Below are 15758 nucleotides of genomic sequence, written 5' to 3'. Positions count from 1 at the left end.
GCCTTAAAGGCTCTCTGAGCATCTTTGAGTAAAGCTACAGAACAACATATTGAGCTTTGGTGGCTTTAAAGAAATAAATGCCCAAGGTCCATCAAAACAGACAGGACTCTCACCACAGCATTTTTTTCTCACATTCTGCCCCAAGACCTTTGGATTTCATTCTTTCTGAAAGTGTGCACTTGATTTGTCCTCATTTTATCTCCAGTGTTATCTTTTTTGAAGTAGCATGAGGGTAGATGACAAGAGAGCTGTTTGTCTACAACTGGGTCTCTCGAGCAGTGTGGCAGGCTTGGGAACAGGCCCGCTGAGCACATGGACAGGCTGCTGTGAGAGCTGGTACAGGATGCACCGTCACAGCCACTCATGATCTTGAGCAGAGTTCATCTGGAGCACAAGTCTGTGTGTAGTGCTGAAAGGGAAGAAAGACTCACGCATTTGCTAGCTGGGCTTGAGTCCCACGGTGCTGTAGGGAGGGATTATGGGTCCGTGCCCGTGAGAGCTGTGCTGCTATTGCCCTTGGCAGCTGACCTGTTCCTGGTGGCTCCCATCTACAGGGTGGGAGCTCTCATTCCCTTCCTCTAGTCCTTGATGTTAACACATTCTGTATGGCATCTCGCCAACCTGGATATGTCTGACACACATCGGAGAGAACTAGGGAAGGTGACAGTGGGCCTTCTCTGGCTACTCGTTGCTGACTCTGGCGATCAGGTGTGTGACTATCCTAGATTCACTGACAACCTCTGGCCTATTTGGCATCCGAAGGGTGAGGACTGAAGGTACTGCCGCCAGGAGGATTCTGTGGAGGCAAGATCAGTGCATATATTCACTCTGGGAAGCAGGCAGGCAGCCATACCCCCTACATGGGAGGAGGTATATAACGTATATTTTATTGGTAAATTGTCTTGTATTGTTGTAATTTACTGAAAAGCTGACTCTGGAAGTGGGGTTCCCTTCCCCATTTCAGATCCAACCATACTAGTCTCAAAGTACCCCTTGCCTGGGGATGAGCTTACTCCCACCCCCACCTACAGTTCTGTGACAAGAAACATAAAATACTGTGTTGAGAACAGCGAGGAGGTAAGCCTTTTGCAGAGAAGGCTACTGTTTTTTGTCTTATGATGTAAAAGTTCCTGCAGTAGGAACAGGAAGCTGGAAGTTCAGCATGGAGAGGAAGCTCAGCCAGGGATTTCGCTGACTATCTTAGCCACCCCAAATGATTTCTGTGGTGTGGTGAGCAGAATTTGATGGTACCTGCCTGCTGCTGTTTGTTCTTTTATTGGAGGCCTCACCTGGAGGGAAGAGATACTTTGCTCCACCAGAGACATTCTTAGTTGGGACGTCCATCCGCCTGCCTTAGAGGGCTTTCCCCGTGGCTTAGGTCTGCTGTTTCAAACCTCCAATTGGCCGTTACCTTTCTGATGTTCTCTCAGTCGGGCCGCTCCAGTTTTCTCTGCTGGTGCTGAGCATGTGCAGTTTGATGGTGTCCTGCAGTCTGTAGCCTGTTGTTGCTAGCTGTCTGCTACTTGCTCGTTACCTTTTGTTTGCTAATACTTTGTATTTACCTTTGCTTGCTATATACTTATTAAACTCACTGGTTCAAAAGGATAAACATAGCTACTGTAGAACATTCTCCAGACCATACAGATCAGGCTTTTGGGTGTAGGAGTTGGCCAATGGGTTGGTATTCATTGAAAATACTGGATATGGCTAAAGGGTTCTACAAATCCAACCACATAATATTTCTGTTGAGACCCAGGAATGTGAGGAAGTTGGCTCAATGCCTGTGGGTGGTTTGGGTCCAGTTTTAAGTGTAGCTTTTCTGTATTGCTGAGCTAGATGCCCTGGACTGTAGGTGATCTGTTACAGGTGATTTATTTATGCTTAGTTCCACATTGGTATTACAGTTTTAAACATACAATTTATTTTTATATTATGTTCATTGGTGTTTTACTTGCATGTATTTCTGTGTGAGGTTGTTGAAGCCCTGGAACTGGCATTACAGCAGTTGTAAGCTGTCTTGTGGGAGCTGGGAGATGAACTGGTCTCCTTTGGATGAGCATCCAGTGCTCTTAACTGCTGAGCCATCTTGCCAGACCCTTGGCATCATTTTTAATCAGAAAACACCCTTGACTTTTAAAATATTGTCAACCTGACAGGACCTAGAATCACCTAGGAGACACACATCTGGCATGTCTGTGATGGTGTTATACATGGGGTTAATTGAGGTGGAAAGATACATCCTGTATGTAGACAACACTGTTCCATGGGCTGGGGTCCAGATGAAAAGGCGAAAGTGAACTGAGCACCAGAATCCATCTCTCCCTGCTTCCTGACTGGTTCCCACGATAAAAGACTGTGTAATCTCCAGCTGTCCTAGTTAGGGTGGCTGTTGCTGTGGTGAAACACTATGATCAAAGCAGCTTGGGAGGAAAGAGTTTATTCATCTTATGCTTCCACTTCCAAGTTCATCTTCAAAAGAAGTCAGGACAGGAACTCAGCCAGGGCAGGAGGTGATGTAGAGGCTATGGAGGTGTGCTGCTAATTTGCTTGCTCCCCATGGGCTGCTCACCCTGCTTTTTTGATCACTATCTCTCCCACCCCATCACCCTGCTTTCTTATAGAACCCAGGACAACTAAATGACCACATAGATGACTTTCGCTTGTGTCAAGGTGACATAAAATTATCCATCACACCAACTCAAAATAGATACAGCCAAAATAGATGCTTCCTTAAACTGCTTTTATCAGATATTTTGTCACAACAATTAAAAAAGTAACACATACCTTTGAGGAGAGGCCTGCTGTTGGGGTCATCCATCATGTTAAAGTCTCTGTGCCTTCTAAATCAGCTGTGGCCATCAGGACACACTGGTCACAGGTGACTGTAGGACACGCACATACATGCTCACAAATACGTACCTGAAATGTCTGTCCAAGGGATGTTAGGGTCACCCCTTGGATGCTAGTACTCCTTGGGTTCAGGGAACAGCTTCCTAAGTGGCCATGGCCTCCGCTTGTGTTCTGTTGAGGCTGAACCAAAGAGGTTAGTGTTTGAGTAGTGCCGTGAGCAGCATTGTGATGTTAGTAGCCTGTGATGAGACTTGACCTTGACTGTAACCTCTTCTGATTGGCTGGTTAGTAATCACTAGGGGTAATGGGAGCTTCCTAAAGACCCAGAAGGTTGTCTACCCCACTGGAGCATTGGATAAAAACCTGTCCTCATCATCAGGCTTTTCAGTATAGAAGGCTTTCATTTTGTTTACTTTTGAAAAGTCTGGTTGGGTTTACACTGAAAAAAAAAAAAGCCTGTTAAATTGAATGTCTAGTAAACTCAAAAGTTGGGGTCTATTAAGCTAAGTTTGGAATGAGTGTGTTGCTCAAAACTGAGCATTGGCTTTAAAGTGAGCCCTGTTTAAGTTCCAATTAGAATGGTGAGGCTACTGTTGCTGGTTTTGTTTAAAAAAAAAAAAATTAGACTATGTATCTTACTTTTCTATCATTGCAATAAGACACCATGGCAGTTTATAGAAGGAAGAGTTTCTTTCTATATTTTCTTTTCTTCTATGAAAGAATTTGCTGTTTCCACTAAAGGCACTTTTATATCATGAGACAAGACAAACAACAGTAGCCTCCTCTGCAAAAGGTTTACCTCTGGCTGTTCTCCACACATGCTTTGTGCTCTTGTCACAGAATTTGGGGAGCTCACAGTTTTACAGGGTGAGTCCATGACCCTCATGGCGGGGAGTATGGCAGCAGACAGGCAGGCATAGCATGGGAGCAGTAGCTGAGAGGGCACATCTTGAGACACAGCGATGAGGCAGAAAGACAGCTAACCGAGAATGGTGTGGGCTTTAGAAAGTGCAAAGCCTGCCTCTGGTGGCATACCTCCTAATCCTTCCCAAACAGTTTTACCACCTGGGGACCAAGTATTCAAATATATGAGCCCATGCAGGCCATTCTCATTCAAGCCACCACATGGTGGTCATCTTACTTTAAACTTTCTTGTGGTGATGTGGTTTGAGTCTGTCAAAGATCTTTTCTCAGCAGTTCTGCCTTGGCCATGGAGGAGTTTTGGGTGTGGTAGTGAGTTACTAACTGGTTTTACCCACTCTTAGCGAGCACTCCAGAGGGCCTTATGGCACTCCTTAGGGCCTGAACGCTACACTCCAGGGGTGGCTACATGTATGTTACCCTTCTCCCTACACCATACAGGCCCTGCCCTGGGAAGACAAGGAGGAGCTCCTTGTGACAGATACTGTGCACGATCAAAGAAAGGAAAGATGTTAAGCTCCAAGGGCAAAGAGGGTCACTGTCAGGGTGTCCTGTGGTTTGGGACTGAGGAGCACCGATCTGGTTAGTCCTTTCTGCCCTAGCTGTGCAGAACATCTCGGGAGTCTAATGTTGTGACACCAATCTGGCAATTATTTGTAATCTAAAAATCTTTACTTTGGTACAGTTCCCTTGGACTCCTGTGGCTCATGGTTTTCAACTTACTTGACTTGTAGGTTGTCAGGGAGAGTACTGTAAGACTGCCCAGGAGTGGCCCACTGCATGCTCCTGAGTTGGGTGACTGAAGAGGGTGAGGTCTATACAGGGCTGTTTTTTGGAATGGACGATTATAAACTAATTACACTGTTATTTTTGAAATGGCACCGTGTTTGCTTTTTGAAGCTGAATAAGGCAGAGAGAGAGTTACCTGACACTAGTTGCCTGGTGACACGACCAGGGTGCCATGACCTTGGACACCACCATACTTTAAGCACCTTCTGAGCCTACTTATTCTCAGATGTTATTCTAGCAGCCATGTAGTTCATGGGTGTGGGGTGTTCTTCTCACAGTGGGATTTCCTCAGAATGATTGGGAGCAGTCTCTTAGAATGAAACCAGTAGAGGATGTGGCTTAATCTCTGTGCCTTTACTTTTGGTGTGCAGTGTTGAAATTTGATTTTCCTATAAAGGATAGGAAAATGTTACTATTCTGAAGTAAATATAAGTCCTGGAGCTGGGTTCAGTGGCTCGGTGCCATTGGCTAGGAGGAGCCTAGATCCTGACTTATGTTAGACCTATCTATACTGACGGCTAACAACAAAGGTGGCCAAGTAAGGATGTGATTTTGAGACTGTAAGTCTCATGGGTTTGGTCCCTCATTCCATCCATCCATCTAGGTTGTATCTCCCTGATATCCTCATCTTGACTGCAGGGTAACTTTTAGCTATCCTCTGTAAGATCCCATCCTCTTCAGGGGATGTTTCTCAGACACAGATTCAAGATAAAGATGTTGAAGTACAAATGCTGACCTCCTCGCAGATCTTTAGAGTGTTTTCATGGCTCCTTATCATTTGGTCTTCATGCGGGGGAGGGGGGGAGGCAAACAGACTTGCAGTGGAAGCATGGGGAAGGTGGCTAGCAAAGTGTGAAGTGCTTCTGTGAGGACAGACCAAGCCAGGCCAGGCAGCCGGCCCGCCCATCTTTTCTTTCCTGCTGTGTCACCTGACAGTCCACCCTAGCATGCTGCTAGCTCAGGGCAGAGAGCCACTTAACCTCTTTTGGTCTTGCTGTCTTTCAGAACATCATTTCATTTGAAATCTAAACCAGAGAGCCAGGAATCTGACCTTGTGGCCCTCACTGGCTCCCCCTGCACCCATTGCTGCTGGACACAGTGTTAGGCCTTCTGCGGGTAGTCTTTCTGTGGGAAAGGTTTCCATTGTAGGGTCTGCATGGGCCATCCCTGCCCACGCAGGCACAGTCTTTCAGTGTTCTCCCATTTCCTTTTTCTGACCTGTTGTGGGGAATGCCCGTCTCCTCTCCAGTTAATCGACCCTATACACCTTGCTAGAAATGACCCTTGCGCCCATGAATGTTCCTGGTGAGCACGTTTATAGGTGTAGCTCATTTTCTCAGGAGAGCCCTTGCAAGTCCCTTCAGACAGGAACTATGGGACTTCTGCATTCTCTGGTGGCCAGTAAATTTTTGCTGCATACGACCACAGTTATGTCTGGACAGCTCTTAGAAGTCCTGTGAGTCTCCTGCCTTGGGCTATTTCCATAGCAACAGGGAAGTAAGGCCTGGGAGGCCCACTCAGTGGGTTGTGGAGACATAGCACAGGTGAGGACAGAGCTGTAGTGTCTGTCCTAGGTGTTATGACTAGCCTTACTCAGCCCCAGGGTGTCAGTGGTAATTATGGTAGCCTGAGAATTTGCCTAGATCTCCCAGGCTAGACCCATAAGTCAGGGTCCAGCACCTTTTTTATCATGCGTGTGGCATGAATAAGCTGGTGGTCCTATCTGTTTCTTTTTGCTGAAGTCATTTCAGCGGCTCTATGCCTGTATTTCATGTCTGGGCTACACATTGGAAAAATTATATACTTGCTGTCACTTTTCCATCACATTCTTGATATGATGTGACTTGAATTTCCCATGCTGAGTAAGTAGTATATTGTGAGCAATCTCAGAGCTCTTCGCAGTCCCACCTCCTCAGGCTACCTGGTGTAGTTGACGTGGAAGCTGGTGACAGACTGCCTTGGGAAATCCAAACAGGGAGCTGCAAGACCTGTGGCTAGAGAAGGAATCAGACTAGGCCTTCTGTGTAGCTTGCGTACTTCTGGAAGCATGAATTTTGAGTCGTGTGTGTCAGGGTTGGCTGTAGCTTCACTGACCTCCTGCCCTTCTCTTAGAGTGGGGAGAAGTCTGTAGATGACTCCCTAGAGCTGGCATGATACATATAGCACTGTCTGCAGTTCCTGAAGACTGGCTCAAGCTACTTTTTTGAGTAATCTCCCAGCACCATTTGGACAGGTCTCTGGGTATATCCTGTCTGTCTTTCATAAAGCCTTGCTGGAGACCACGCAAGAGGCAACGTTCACAGAGGCCAACCATCTCCACGCTCGTGCGCAAGAGGCAACGTGCACAGAGGCCAGCCATCTCCACGCTCGTGCGCACTGAACCCCCCGGTGCACACTCAGATGCGCACATGCTTGGGCCTCACACAGCTCACTTGTGGGCCAGTTCGCACGGCCATGCATAGGCTGAAGGGCTGGCTGTGCCCCCATGTGGCCCTGTCCCACCTAAACTAAAACCTTCTCTAGGCCACCTCTCCAGCTCAGCTTCCGGCTTTGAACTGTTCACTCTTAGGGATCTCTAAGGGAGCAGAACTAATACAGAGGATGTATATATATATATTAAAGGGGACTTAGTAGACTGGCTTAGAGGCTTTGATCTGGCAATCTCCTGACAGAAAGGCTAGGAAGGCAGTAGTTGTTCAATCTGTGAGGCTGGATGTCTCAGCAAGCCTATTCTGGCACAGAAATCCTGGAGGATTCCTGATCTTCTGAGTTGGAATCCCAAAGAAGTAGCCGCTAATACCGGCAAAGGAAGGGATGTCTCAGTAGCAAGACAGGTGAACTTGCCTGTGAGAGTGAGGGCAAGCAGGCAAAAGCAAATTTCCTTCTTCTCTCTCCTTTATATGGGCTGCCACCCTACGGTGTGGCCCAGATTTTGGGTGGGTTTTTTTCTGCTTCAGGCAAATTGATGAAGAAATCCCTCTTGTCAGACAGTCCCTGTTCCTATTACTATGGAACCCACTTGGACACTGAACTGCCATGGGCTACATCTGTGCAGGGGTCCTAGTTATTTCCATGCACGGTCCTTGGTTGGAGTATCAGTCTCAGGAAAGACCCCTGTGCCCAGATTTTTTGGTTCTGTTGCTCTCCTTGTGGAGTTCCTGTCCTCTCCAGATCTTACTGTTTCCCACTTCTTTCATGAGATTCCCTGCACTCTGCCCAAAGGTTGCCCATAAATCTCAGCATCTGCATTGATAGTCTGCAGGGCAGAGCCTTTCAGAGGTCCTCTGTGTCAGGCTCCTAACTTGTGCCCTCTTTTCTCCTTCTTCTGATGTCCATCCTCTTTGCCTTTCTGGATAGGGATTGTCCTGCTCTTTAATTACCTCCCTCCAAGAGGAAAGCAGCATTACCAGGCCACAGAAGAAGACAATGCAGCCACTCCTGATAAGACCTAATTGACTAGGATCAGAAGGAAGGAAAAGAAGACCTCCCCTATCAGTGGACTTGGGGAGGGGCATGCGTGCAGAGGGGGGAGGAAGGGAGGGATTGGGACAGGAGGAGGAAGGGAAACACAGGTGTGATACAAAGTGAATAAAGTGTAATTAATAAAGAAAAAAAGAAAAAGAAATCCCTCTTAAAGCCAGGCGTGTTGGTGCACACCTTTAAACCTTTTAACCTGCACTCAGGAAGCAGAGGCGTCTCTGAGTTCTAGGCCAGCTTGTTTTACTTTGTGAGTTCCAGGGCAGCCAGGGCAACATACCCTGTCTCAAAAAGTAAAAGGAGGAGGAAAGAAAATTTCTCACAGGAGGGCCCAACAGAATAACCTGGGGTTTCAGTTGCTTTTAGATATAGTCAGTTGACAAGCAAGGGTTAGCAAATTGGCATCACAAGTTCCTTCTAGGCTATAGGGTTTGGGTGTAAGTGAAAAGAACTCAATAGGTCCCAGGCACCAGTTGGTTTCCTGGCGTGGCTGCATTCTGTGCTGTGACCTGCAGTCTTGAGTGGCTGGATGTTCTGTTCTAGCACTGTCTCCGTACTTAAACATTGATCACTTACTCTGGGTGAGGACACGCTGTGTCATTTTTTTTTCCGTAAAAAGTTTCACGGGCCATCTGGTTGACAATTCCTTGATCACTGCTCCCTACCACTCTTTATTCCATGAGGGAGCAACACCCAAAAAGTACCTATGCCCTTAGGATACCTACCTGCTGATGCAGAGAAGGCTGGAGACAGTCCTTAGGCTGGGGGAAGAGGAGGCTGTGGCCCTGCTGAAGAGGGAGGGCCTGAGAGGTTACAGACTAGTGCTAGAGGGAAGCTTACGGTTTACCTTCCCAGTGCAGTGACAGGGGTCTGTCCAGTGGGGTAAGCTTTTTCCCACTCATTTTTGACCATATCCATAAATCTTTACTTTCTTCGTGCCTCAGCCTCTATGTGGGTGACTCGTTACATTCTCATGAATTTATGACAGTATTCATATGTATTGTCGTCTCTCTTCTTTACCTTCTGTATTTAACTGTCTTTCATAAGGGGCTTTCGATTTCATGCCATTAGATGTGTCATATTTTGAAACTTGAACTCTCATGTCTATGTGAAGATGACTAGACCTTAGGCATGCTATGAACTGCATTTTCATGGCTGTGGGTGGGTGATGCATGTCCTGGAGTGTTCTCCACATTCCTCCCCTGACCCCTCTATCCCCCCACTGCTCCAGAACTTACAGGGCTAGAACCTCTATGGACTTCTTCATGCCCTTGCCTGTGTATCTGGTGAATTTGCTTGTTTGTGACTCAGCCCTGTGCTTTTGCCTATTGATATCTAATTTCTTGAGGTGTGCAGCCTTGCTTCAGGTGAATGCATACCATTGTCTATTCATCCTAAAGAACTTGGGCTTGCCTCTGGGCCTGCCTTATATGATGCGAGCACACTCTTAATGTGGACTCTGGTAGATAGGTCCCTAAGGTGGAATTTCAGGAGTCTTCCACGTCTAAGGAAATGCCCAGCAGTTGTGCAAAGTGGTCTCACCATTTCCGATCTCTGGGGCGTACTCACAGTGCATTCCTACCCTATAAAGTCATCAACTTTTTCTGAGTGCCCTGCAGAGATCCAAGGCTGTCCTGTGAATCTCACCTTTAAAGGGACAGAGGAATTCTAGACCTTGGCAACCTGTCCTCCTCTGTAGCACCTTCGATGAATGGGCAGGTGGGCAGGTGGCACCTTGGGACCCCCAGTCAGGGAGTGGTGGGCTGGTTCCTGGGTGTCCATGGGTCTTCAGGGCTCTGACCTCTGTCCTTCTCTGCCTGCAGCAGCAGCAGGAGATGCTGGCCATGAAGCACCAGCAGGAGCTGCTGGAGCACCAGCGGAAACTGGAGCGGCACCGGCAGGAGCAAGAGCTGGAGAAGCAGCACCGTGAGCAGAAGCTGCAGCAGCTCAAGAACAAGGAGAAGGGCAAAGAGAGTGAGTGCTGGTGGGCACAGTGAGGACTCGGGGATGGCCCTGCTGCCTCTGTTGCCTGTGCTGCTTCCCCAAGCAGCTCTGGAGGGAATCGTCAGTGTCTTTAGTGTGTCGTTATTTCAGGTCACTCTAACTGGACCTGGAGGCAAACCTGGCCTTCCTGCTTCTGGCTTCATCCAGGAGTCAGGAAAGACCTCAGTATCAGCCTCAGTGAAGGGGCATCCTGGAGCTTCCACATTGATGTGGGCATGTTGAGATTACTTGGCAGTACTCTTCACAGATGCACAGATCATTAAAGCCACAAAGCACATTACCTTCGGACTCTGAGGTCCTTTCTGTGTTCCAGTTGGAAATATTTTCTAAGGACCCCCAAAGTAGTTGCCAGTCTATGGGTGGACATGCAGCTAAGGACACAGTCCATGTGTGTCCAGTCCTGCTTTGAGGCCCATTCCTCCACTGATGTCTTTGACCTAAGAAGAGCCCGATTTGACTATAGCCAAGGTGCCACAGGCAGTGTGTTACCAGTAAAGTCCACCCCACAGACTGTATTAGTTACTTTCCTGTTGCTGTGATGAAAATACCGTGACCAAAAGCAGCTGAAGAAAAATAAATTAATTTTGGCTTATGGTTCAAGAGTGGCTGAATCTATTATGGCAGAGAATATAGAGTAAGACAGTAGAAGCAGGAAGCAAGCTGAGTATATATTGAAGGGGTGAAAGGAAGGGAGAGAGAGAGAGAGAGAGAGAGAGAGAGAGAGAGAGAGAGAGAGAGAGAGAACACAGGGAGTGGAGGCTATAAACCCTCAAAGCCAACCATTCCTCCATCCCCGTGACATACTTTCTCCAGCACGGGCTGTATGTATTAAAGGTTCCATAACCTCCACTTACATCACCACCAACTGATACCAATACATGGACCTATGGGGGACATTTGTCATCCAAAGCACCACATTGGACAGACCCCCAAAATCCATTATCTGCAAACAATAAAATGGCTAGCCATCTTTACAAATCATTGAAACAAATTTTTGTATGAATTTTAATCTCCATCTGTACTACATAACAAGATGCGTATGCTTAAAACATTCTTGTAAAGTCTGTTATTTGACGTTGTTTGAGAATCGTTTTGGCATGTGATATACAAAGATTCAGACAGATAGGTCTGTGATGACAAAGAATAACCTGGAAGCTAGCACCTAGGAACCATCCATCCAGCAAAGAACCTAAGCTAGGGCAACTGGACTGATGGTCCTCAGAGCCTGCAGGGCCTTACTCTTCCCCAGCATTGCCATTGTCAGTCATTTCAGTCCCAGCTCTGTAGTGGTCCCTCTGGCATCTAGTGCTGCCTTCCCCTGACTACCACTGAGGTGCGGATTGTGAGTCCCCTTCCAGGGAGTGTTGAGTCAGGCTTTTGCCTGTGCCTCAGACGAGATAGCTCCCTTTGCTTTGGTGTAGAGCTGCTCCTTGTGTGTTGTGGAACAAAGCTAGTTGTGAGTTGTGTGCATTGTCAACCCTTTTCCCCCTTTGAGTGGCGACTTTTTGCTCATATGCACAAAATTGTCAATTCTAGCTTAGTCTATAATCTCCCGGTTTCTTTTGTGTACTTTTGGGTTATGTTTTAGAAACCACTCATTTCTCCCAAGCCATTTTGGAGTATTGGAATAGTTTTCTGCTTGTGTGGATGTCCATTCTGCTGGCACTCGTGTGTGTGTGCATAACTTAGGATGTACATCTGGCCCCTTTGGAATCTCGGAGAACTGATGTCCACACCCATGGGTTTCCATGCTCCCTTTTGGTGATGTCAGCCCCTGCTGTCATTGCATTAGTACTTGTAGTTTCAGTCCCCACAGTTTGGAAGTGAGCCTGGGCCCAGCAATGCTAATCTTCCTACTTCATCTTTCCTACTCGTGGCACTTTGTATTTTCAGTGAAAGTCTTGAAGTTGATTGTTGCCATCCACACATGCCCGTGGTTTACCTGTCGGACTCTGTGTATTCCATTGGTGAGATGTGATATTTTACAGCCTTAATTATTCCCAACCCCTGAGTATTCTTTGGGTCTTTCTAATTTTTTTTCTTAGCAAAATGTTAGCAGTATTTGTGCAGGAGACTTGCATACATTTTAGCAGGCATATTTCAAGCAATCTGATTGGTTTAACACTATTGTGCATAGCTTGGTTTTGCAATTTTGAAAAGCAATCAGCAACCTGCTGACTCTTGACTCTGTGCCCAGCAACCATGCTAAACTTATGCTCTAATTATCAGCAGGGTGGTTCAGGTTTTCAGCCTATAGAAGCACATCATCCGTAAATAGTTTGTTATTCCTTCCCAATCAGAATGCCCTTATGTCTTTTGTGTCTTTACTTGACTGGCCTAGCAAGGGTTACACTAGAATAATAGGTTAGAAATAGCAGTCTGGTCCCCTTTTTCTGGTGCAGGCCACACTTAAGGACTTATTTATTCACTGGCCTATTTGTTTTGTCAAGTTACCCTCCTTTGCTAGTGTTATGAGTTGGATGTGCACAGGTATTGATTTTTATCAGATATTTCAGCACTTTTGGAGGTGATCACGGGATTATTTTTTTTCCGACATATGTAGTGAATATGGTAAATAGGTCTGTTTGAATAGAAATTCTACCTGACGTTTTTAGAATAACTAGCTCCTCCCACCTTGATTATAAAGCATTATCATTTTTTATGGGTTGCATTCTTTGGGAGCCTTATTTTTTGTGTCGGCAACTATATTTGTGAGCTATACCGTTGGAGTTTCTGTTCCTGCGATGAAAGACCATGACCAAAAGCAAGTTGAAGAGAAAAGGGTTTATTCAGCTTACACTTCCCAGATCATAGTCAGTCAGGACAGGAAGTCAAGTAGAACAGGATCCTGGAGGCAGGAATGCCTGCAGAGGCCCTGGAGGGGTGCTGCTTACTGGCTTGCTTCCTACAGCTTGCTCATCCTGCTTTCTTATAGAACCCATGACCATCAGCCCAGAGATGGCACGACCCACAGTGGTCTGGGCCCTCCATTGATCACTAATTGAGAAAATGCCTTAAAGCTGAACCTCATGGAGGCATTTCCTCAGCTGAAGCTCCTTTCTCCTTGGTGACTCTAACTTGTGTCAGCTTGACACACAAAATCAGCCAGTACAGATACTGACCAGCATTTTTCTTCTTGAAATGCCTTGCCAGGTTTGGCATTACAACAGTACTGGCCTCAGGCTGAGTTAAGCATCCTTTCTCTCTTTGGTCTGTATGAACTGTGGTGCTTTCCCGTTTTGCATCCTCAGTATTGGATATTTGCGTCTTCTCCTGCTGATGCTTGTTGGTTTCATTAATTTACTTTAGTCTCTCAAAGCAGTGGTTCTTAACCTTCCCAGTGCTGCAGCCCTTTAATACAGTTCCTCATGCTGTGATAACCCCCAACCATAAAATTATTTTTGTTGCTACTTCTTAACTGTAATTTTGCTACTGTTACAAATGTTACAAATCACCCCCTGGTCATAGGCAACCCCCCTGAAAGGGTTGTTCATACCCCAAAAGGGTTTCCACCCATAGATTGAGAACTCCTGCTCCAGAGACCTTTATCAGTTATGTTAGTCTATGTAGGAATCTAGCTTTTGGCTTTACGGATAGAATCTGTTTAATATATTTCTATTTCATTCATTTCTACTAATGTGACTCATTCTCTATCTTCTGTTCTCTTTGGGTTTGTGACTCTTTCTTGCTTTGTGAGTTACATATCTTAATCATTGACTCCAGCCTTCTTTTCTGACATCTGAATGTAAAGCTATAAATTTTCCTCTAAGGACAGCATTATCTATATTCAATAAGTTTTGACCTGTAGCCTAATTTTGTCTTTTAATTGATTTTTTCATTATATTTAATAGAAGTATTAATACGTTTGTATTTAAATGTGTCATTGTTTTACAAACCTCAATTATCAACTTTTTACCATCCCATTTTCTTTCTCTATATTTTAATGATACAGTTTTCCTTTTCTACGAGCTTGGTAACTGTTGTTCTGCTGTACTTTTACTGATCACCATTGTGGTTACCACAGCCAACTTGACTCCATCAAGTCTAATCTCACTTAAATTCACAGAACATTGTTTGATTCACTTAGGGCTCACACTCTTCTTTATAGCTTGGATTATTCTCCACATGGCTGAACTTTGTTCTGGGATGCTTTTCCTTTACAGTTTCTTGAATAGAATCTAGTAGTGATGAATTTTTTCTAAAATGTTATTTCGCTAATCTTTGAAGTTTAATTGTGCTGAGTGTAGATTTACTAGGTGTATATTTATTTTTCTCTTGCCAGTCTTATTTCCTTCAAAGATTACTATCTCTCCTATTGTTCCTTGTTCAGAGATAATTTTTTTTTTTTTATCTTACTACTAGTAAGAGTTTCTGTCTTTTGGAGTGTTTCTCAGATACATGTTTAACTGCAGGGGTTTTGTGTTTTGTTTTCCTTGGGATTCATAGTCTTATCTCTATGATTTAATACTTTAATGAACTTTTAGAACTGATTATTCTCACCTTTTATCTCAAAAGAAATTCTACTTTTCCCCTCATTCAGCATACTTGAGACTCTAGTTGCCATTTTCTACAACTCCTATGTTTTTCCCATTTTCTTCCATGTGGTGATTTCTTCTCTTCAGATGTCCATTGTACTAATTTGGAATTTCCCTGTAAACTGTTAAACTCCTCTGATGGACTTTTCATTTGCTAGATAGCCATTTTCACATTTTTATTCAGATACTTATAGCTTCCATGGTATTTCTGCCATGCTTAGTCAGTTATTTTAGAATGGCCTCTCTGTCTAGGTTTCTCCTCCCAGCTGCTTGCCCCTCTCTTCCCTGTGTCAACCCCCCCCCATTTTTAGGATGTCTCCACCTAGTGTTGGTTTGTGAATGGAAAGGAGACTATGTATTCAGTACTATAACACACTGGTCTAGAAACTGGGTTTCCTGTTTGTTTTGTGAGTTTTCCAGATGTTTTAAAATATTTTAATCATCCTAGTGAATGGTTCTGAGCTGCCCAGCCTGCTTACACAGAAAGCGCACTCTGCGGGGCCTGCCTCAGAGCCCATGAGGCTCCCTGGGTCCTTTTTCCTCCTCGTAGTCTATATTAAGTAGTCCTGGCCCCTTGTGTTACTTGTTGCTTGATCCACATGTACCTTCAGAGAAACCATCAACCAGGGTGCCTCTGCCCATCTCTGTCCAGCTTAATCCTGTGTCCCAGGACCACCAGTATCCCTGGGCTGCCAGCAGAGGCTGGAGGAATTTGCCAATCTCTTGTAGCAGTTATAATCAGATTAACTGAAGTAGGGATCCTCACAGTCTGGAGCCCTCAGCTCTCTGGACTCCTCCTCCCCTTTGTTCTGTCTGTGGTCTGCATCTTGTCTGCATTGAAAGATGTATTTGGTTTGGAAGTTTGACTTTGTGTAAGCCTCAGGTTGCACAACTGACATCTCACCTTTAATGAATCATTATACTAGAAGTATTGACACAAAGTTCTTGAACGAAGTTCTTATGTTTTAAAAGGAATTAAAGGACTGTCAAGTATATTTGTTCTCAAGCTTATCTTAAGGGTAAAGATTGTTATTATGCCAAATTAATTCTAAATTTAAATCAGGGAGTAGTCTAATTTGCCAGTGTAATTTTGTATACTTTTAAAATTAATTGTTCCAAAATATATATTTTAAGTTTATTGCTAATTTACTGTCTTATCAGTTTATTTCTCTGTTTCATGAT

The 15758-nt window shown here is 45.1% G+C and overlaps 1 protein-coding gene across 11 annotated transcripts in view; it reads left to right on the top strand.

Annotated features, from left to right (window-relative positions):
• The window catches only part of Hdac4 (histone deacetylase 4), a 260524-nt gene that overhangs the window by 161460 nt on the left and 83306 nt on the right, over nt 1–15758 (top strand). For all 11 annotated transcript variants that reach the window (XM_060368864.1, XM_060368871.1, XM_060368867.1 and 8 more), the window contains one exon: nt 9861–10011. In XM_060368864.1, the coding sequence (XP_060224847.1) occupies nt 9861–10011 (151 nt within the window). The remainder of the gene's footprint in view (nt 1–9860; nt 10012–15758) is intronic.

Source organism: Meriones unguiculatus, chromosome 15 (genome assembly GCF_030254825.1).
Source record: "Meriones unguiculatus strain TT.TT164.6M chromosome 15, Bangor_MerUng_6.1, whole genome shotgun sequence".
Lineage (NCBI taxonomy): Eukaryota > Metazoa > Chordata > Mammalia > Rodentia > Muridae > Meriones > Meriones unguiculatus.
The sequence above is the reverse complement of the archived record's forward strand: the minus strand, read 5'-3'. Positions and strand labels throughout refer to the sequence as shown.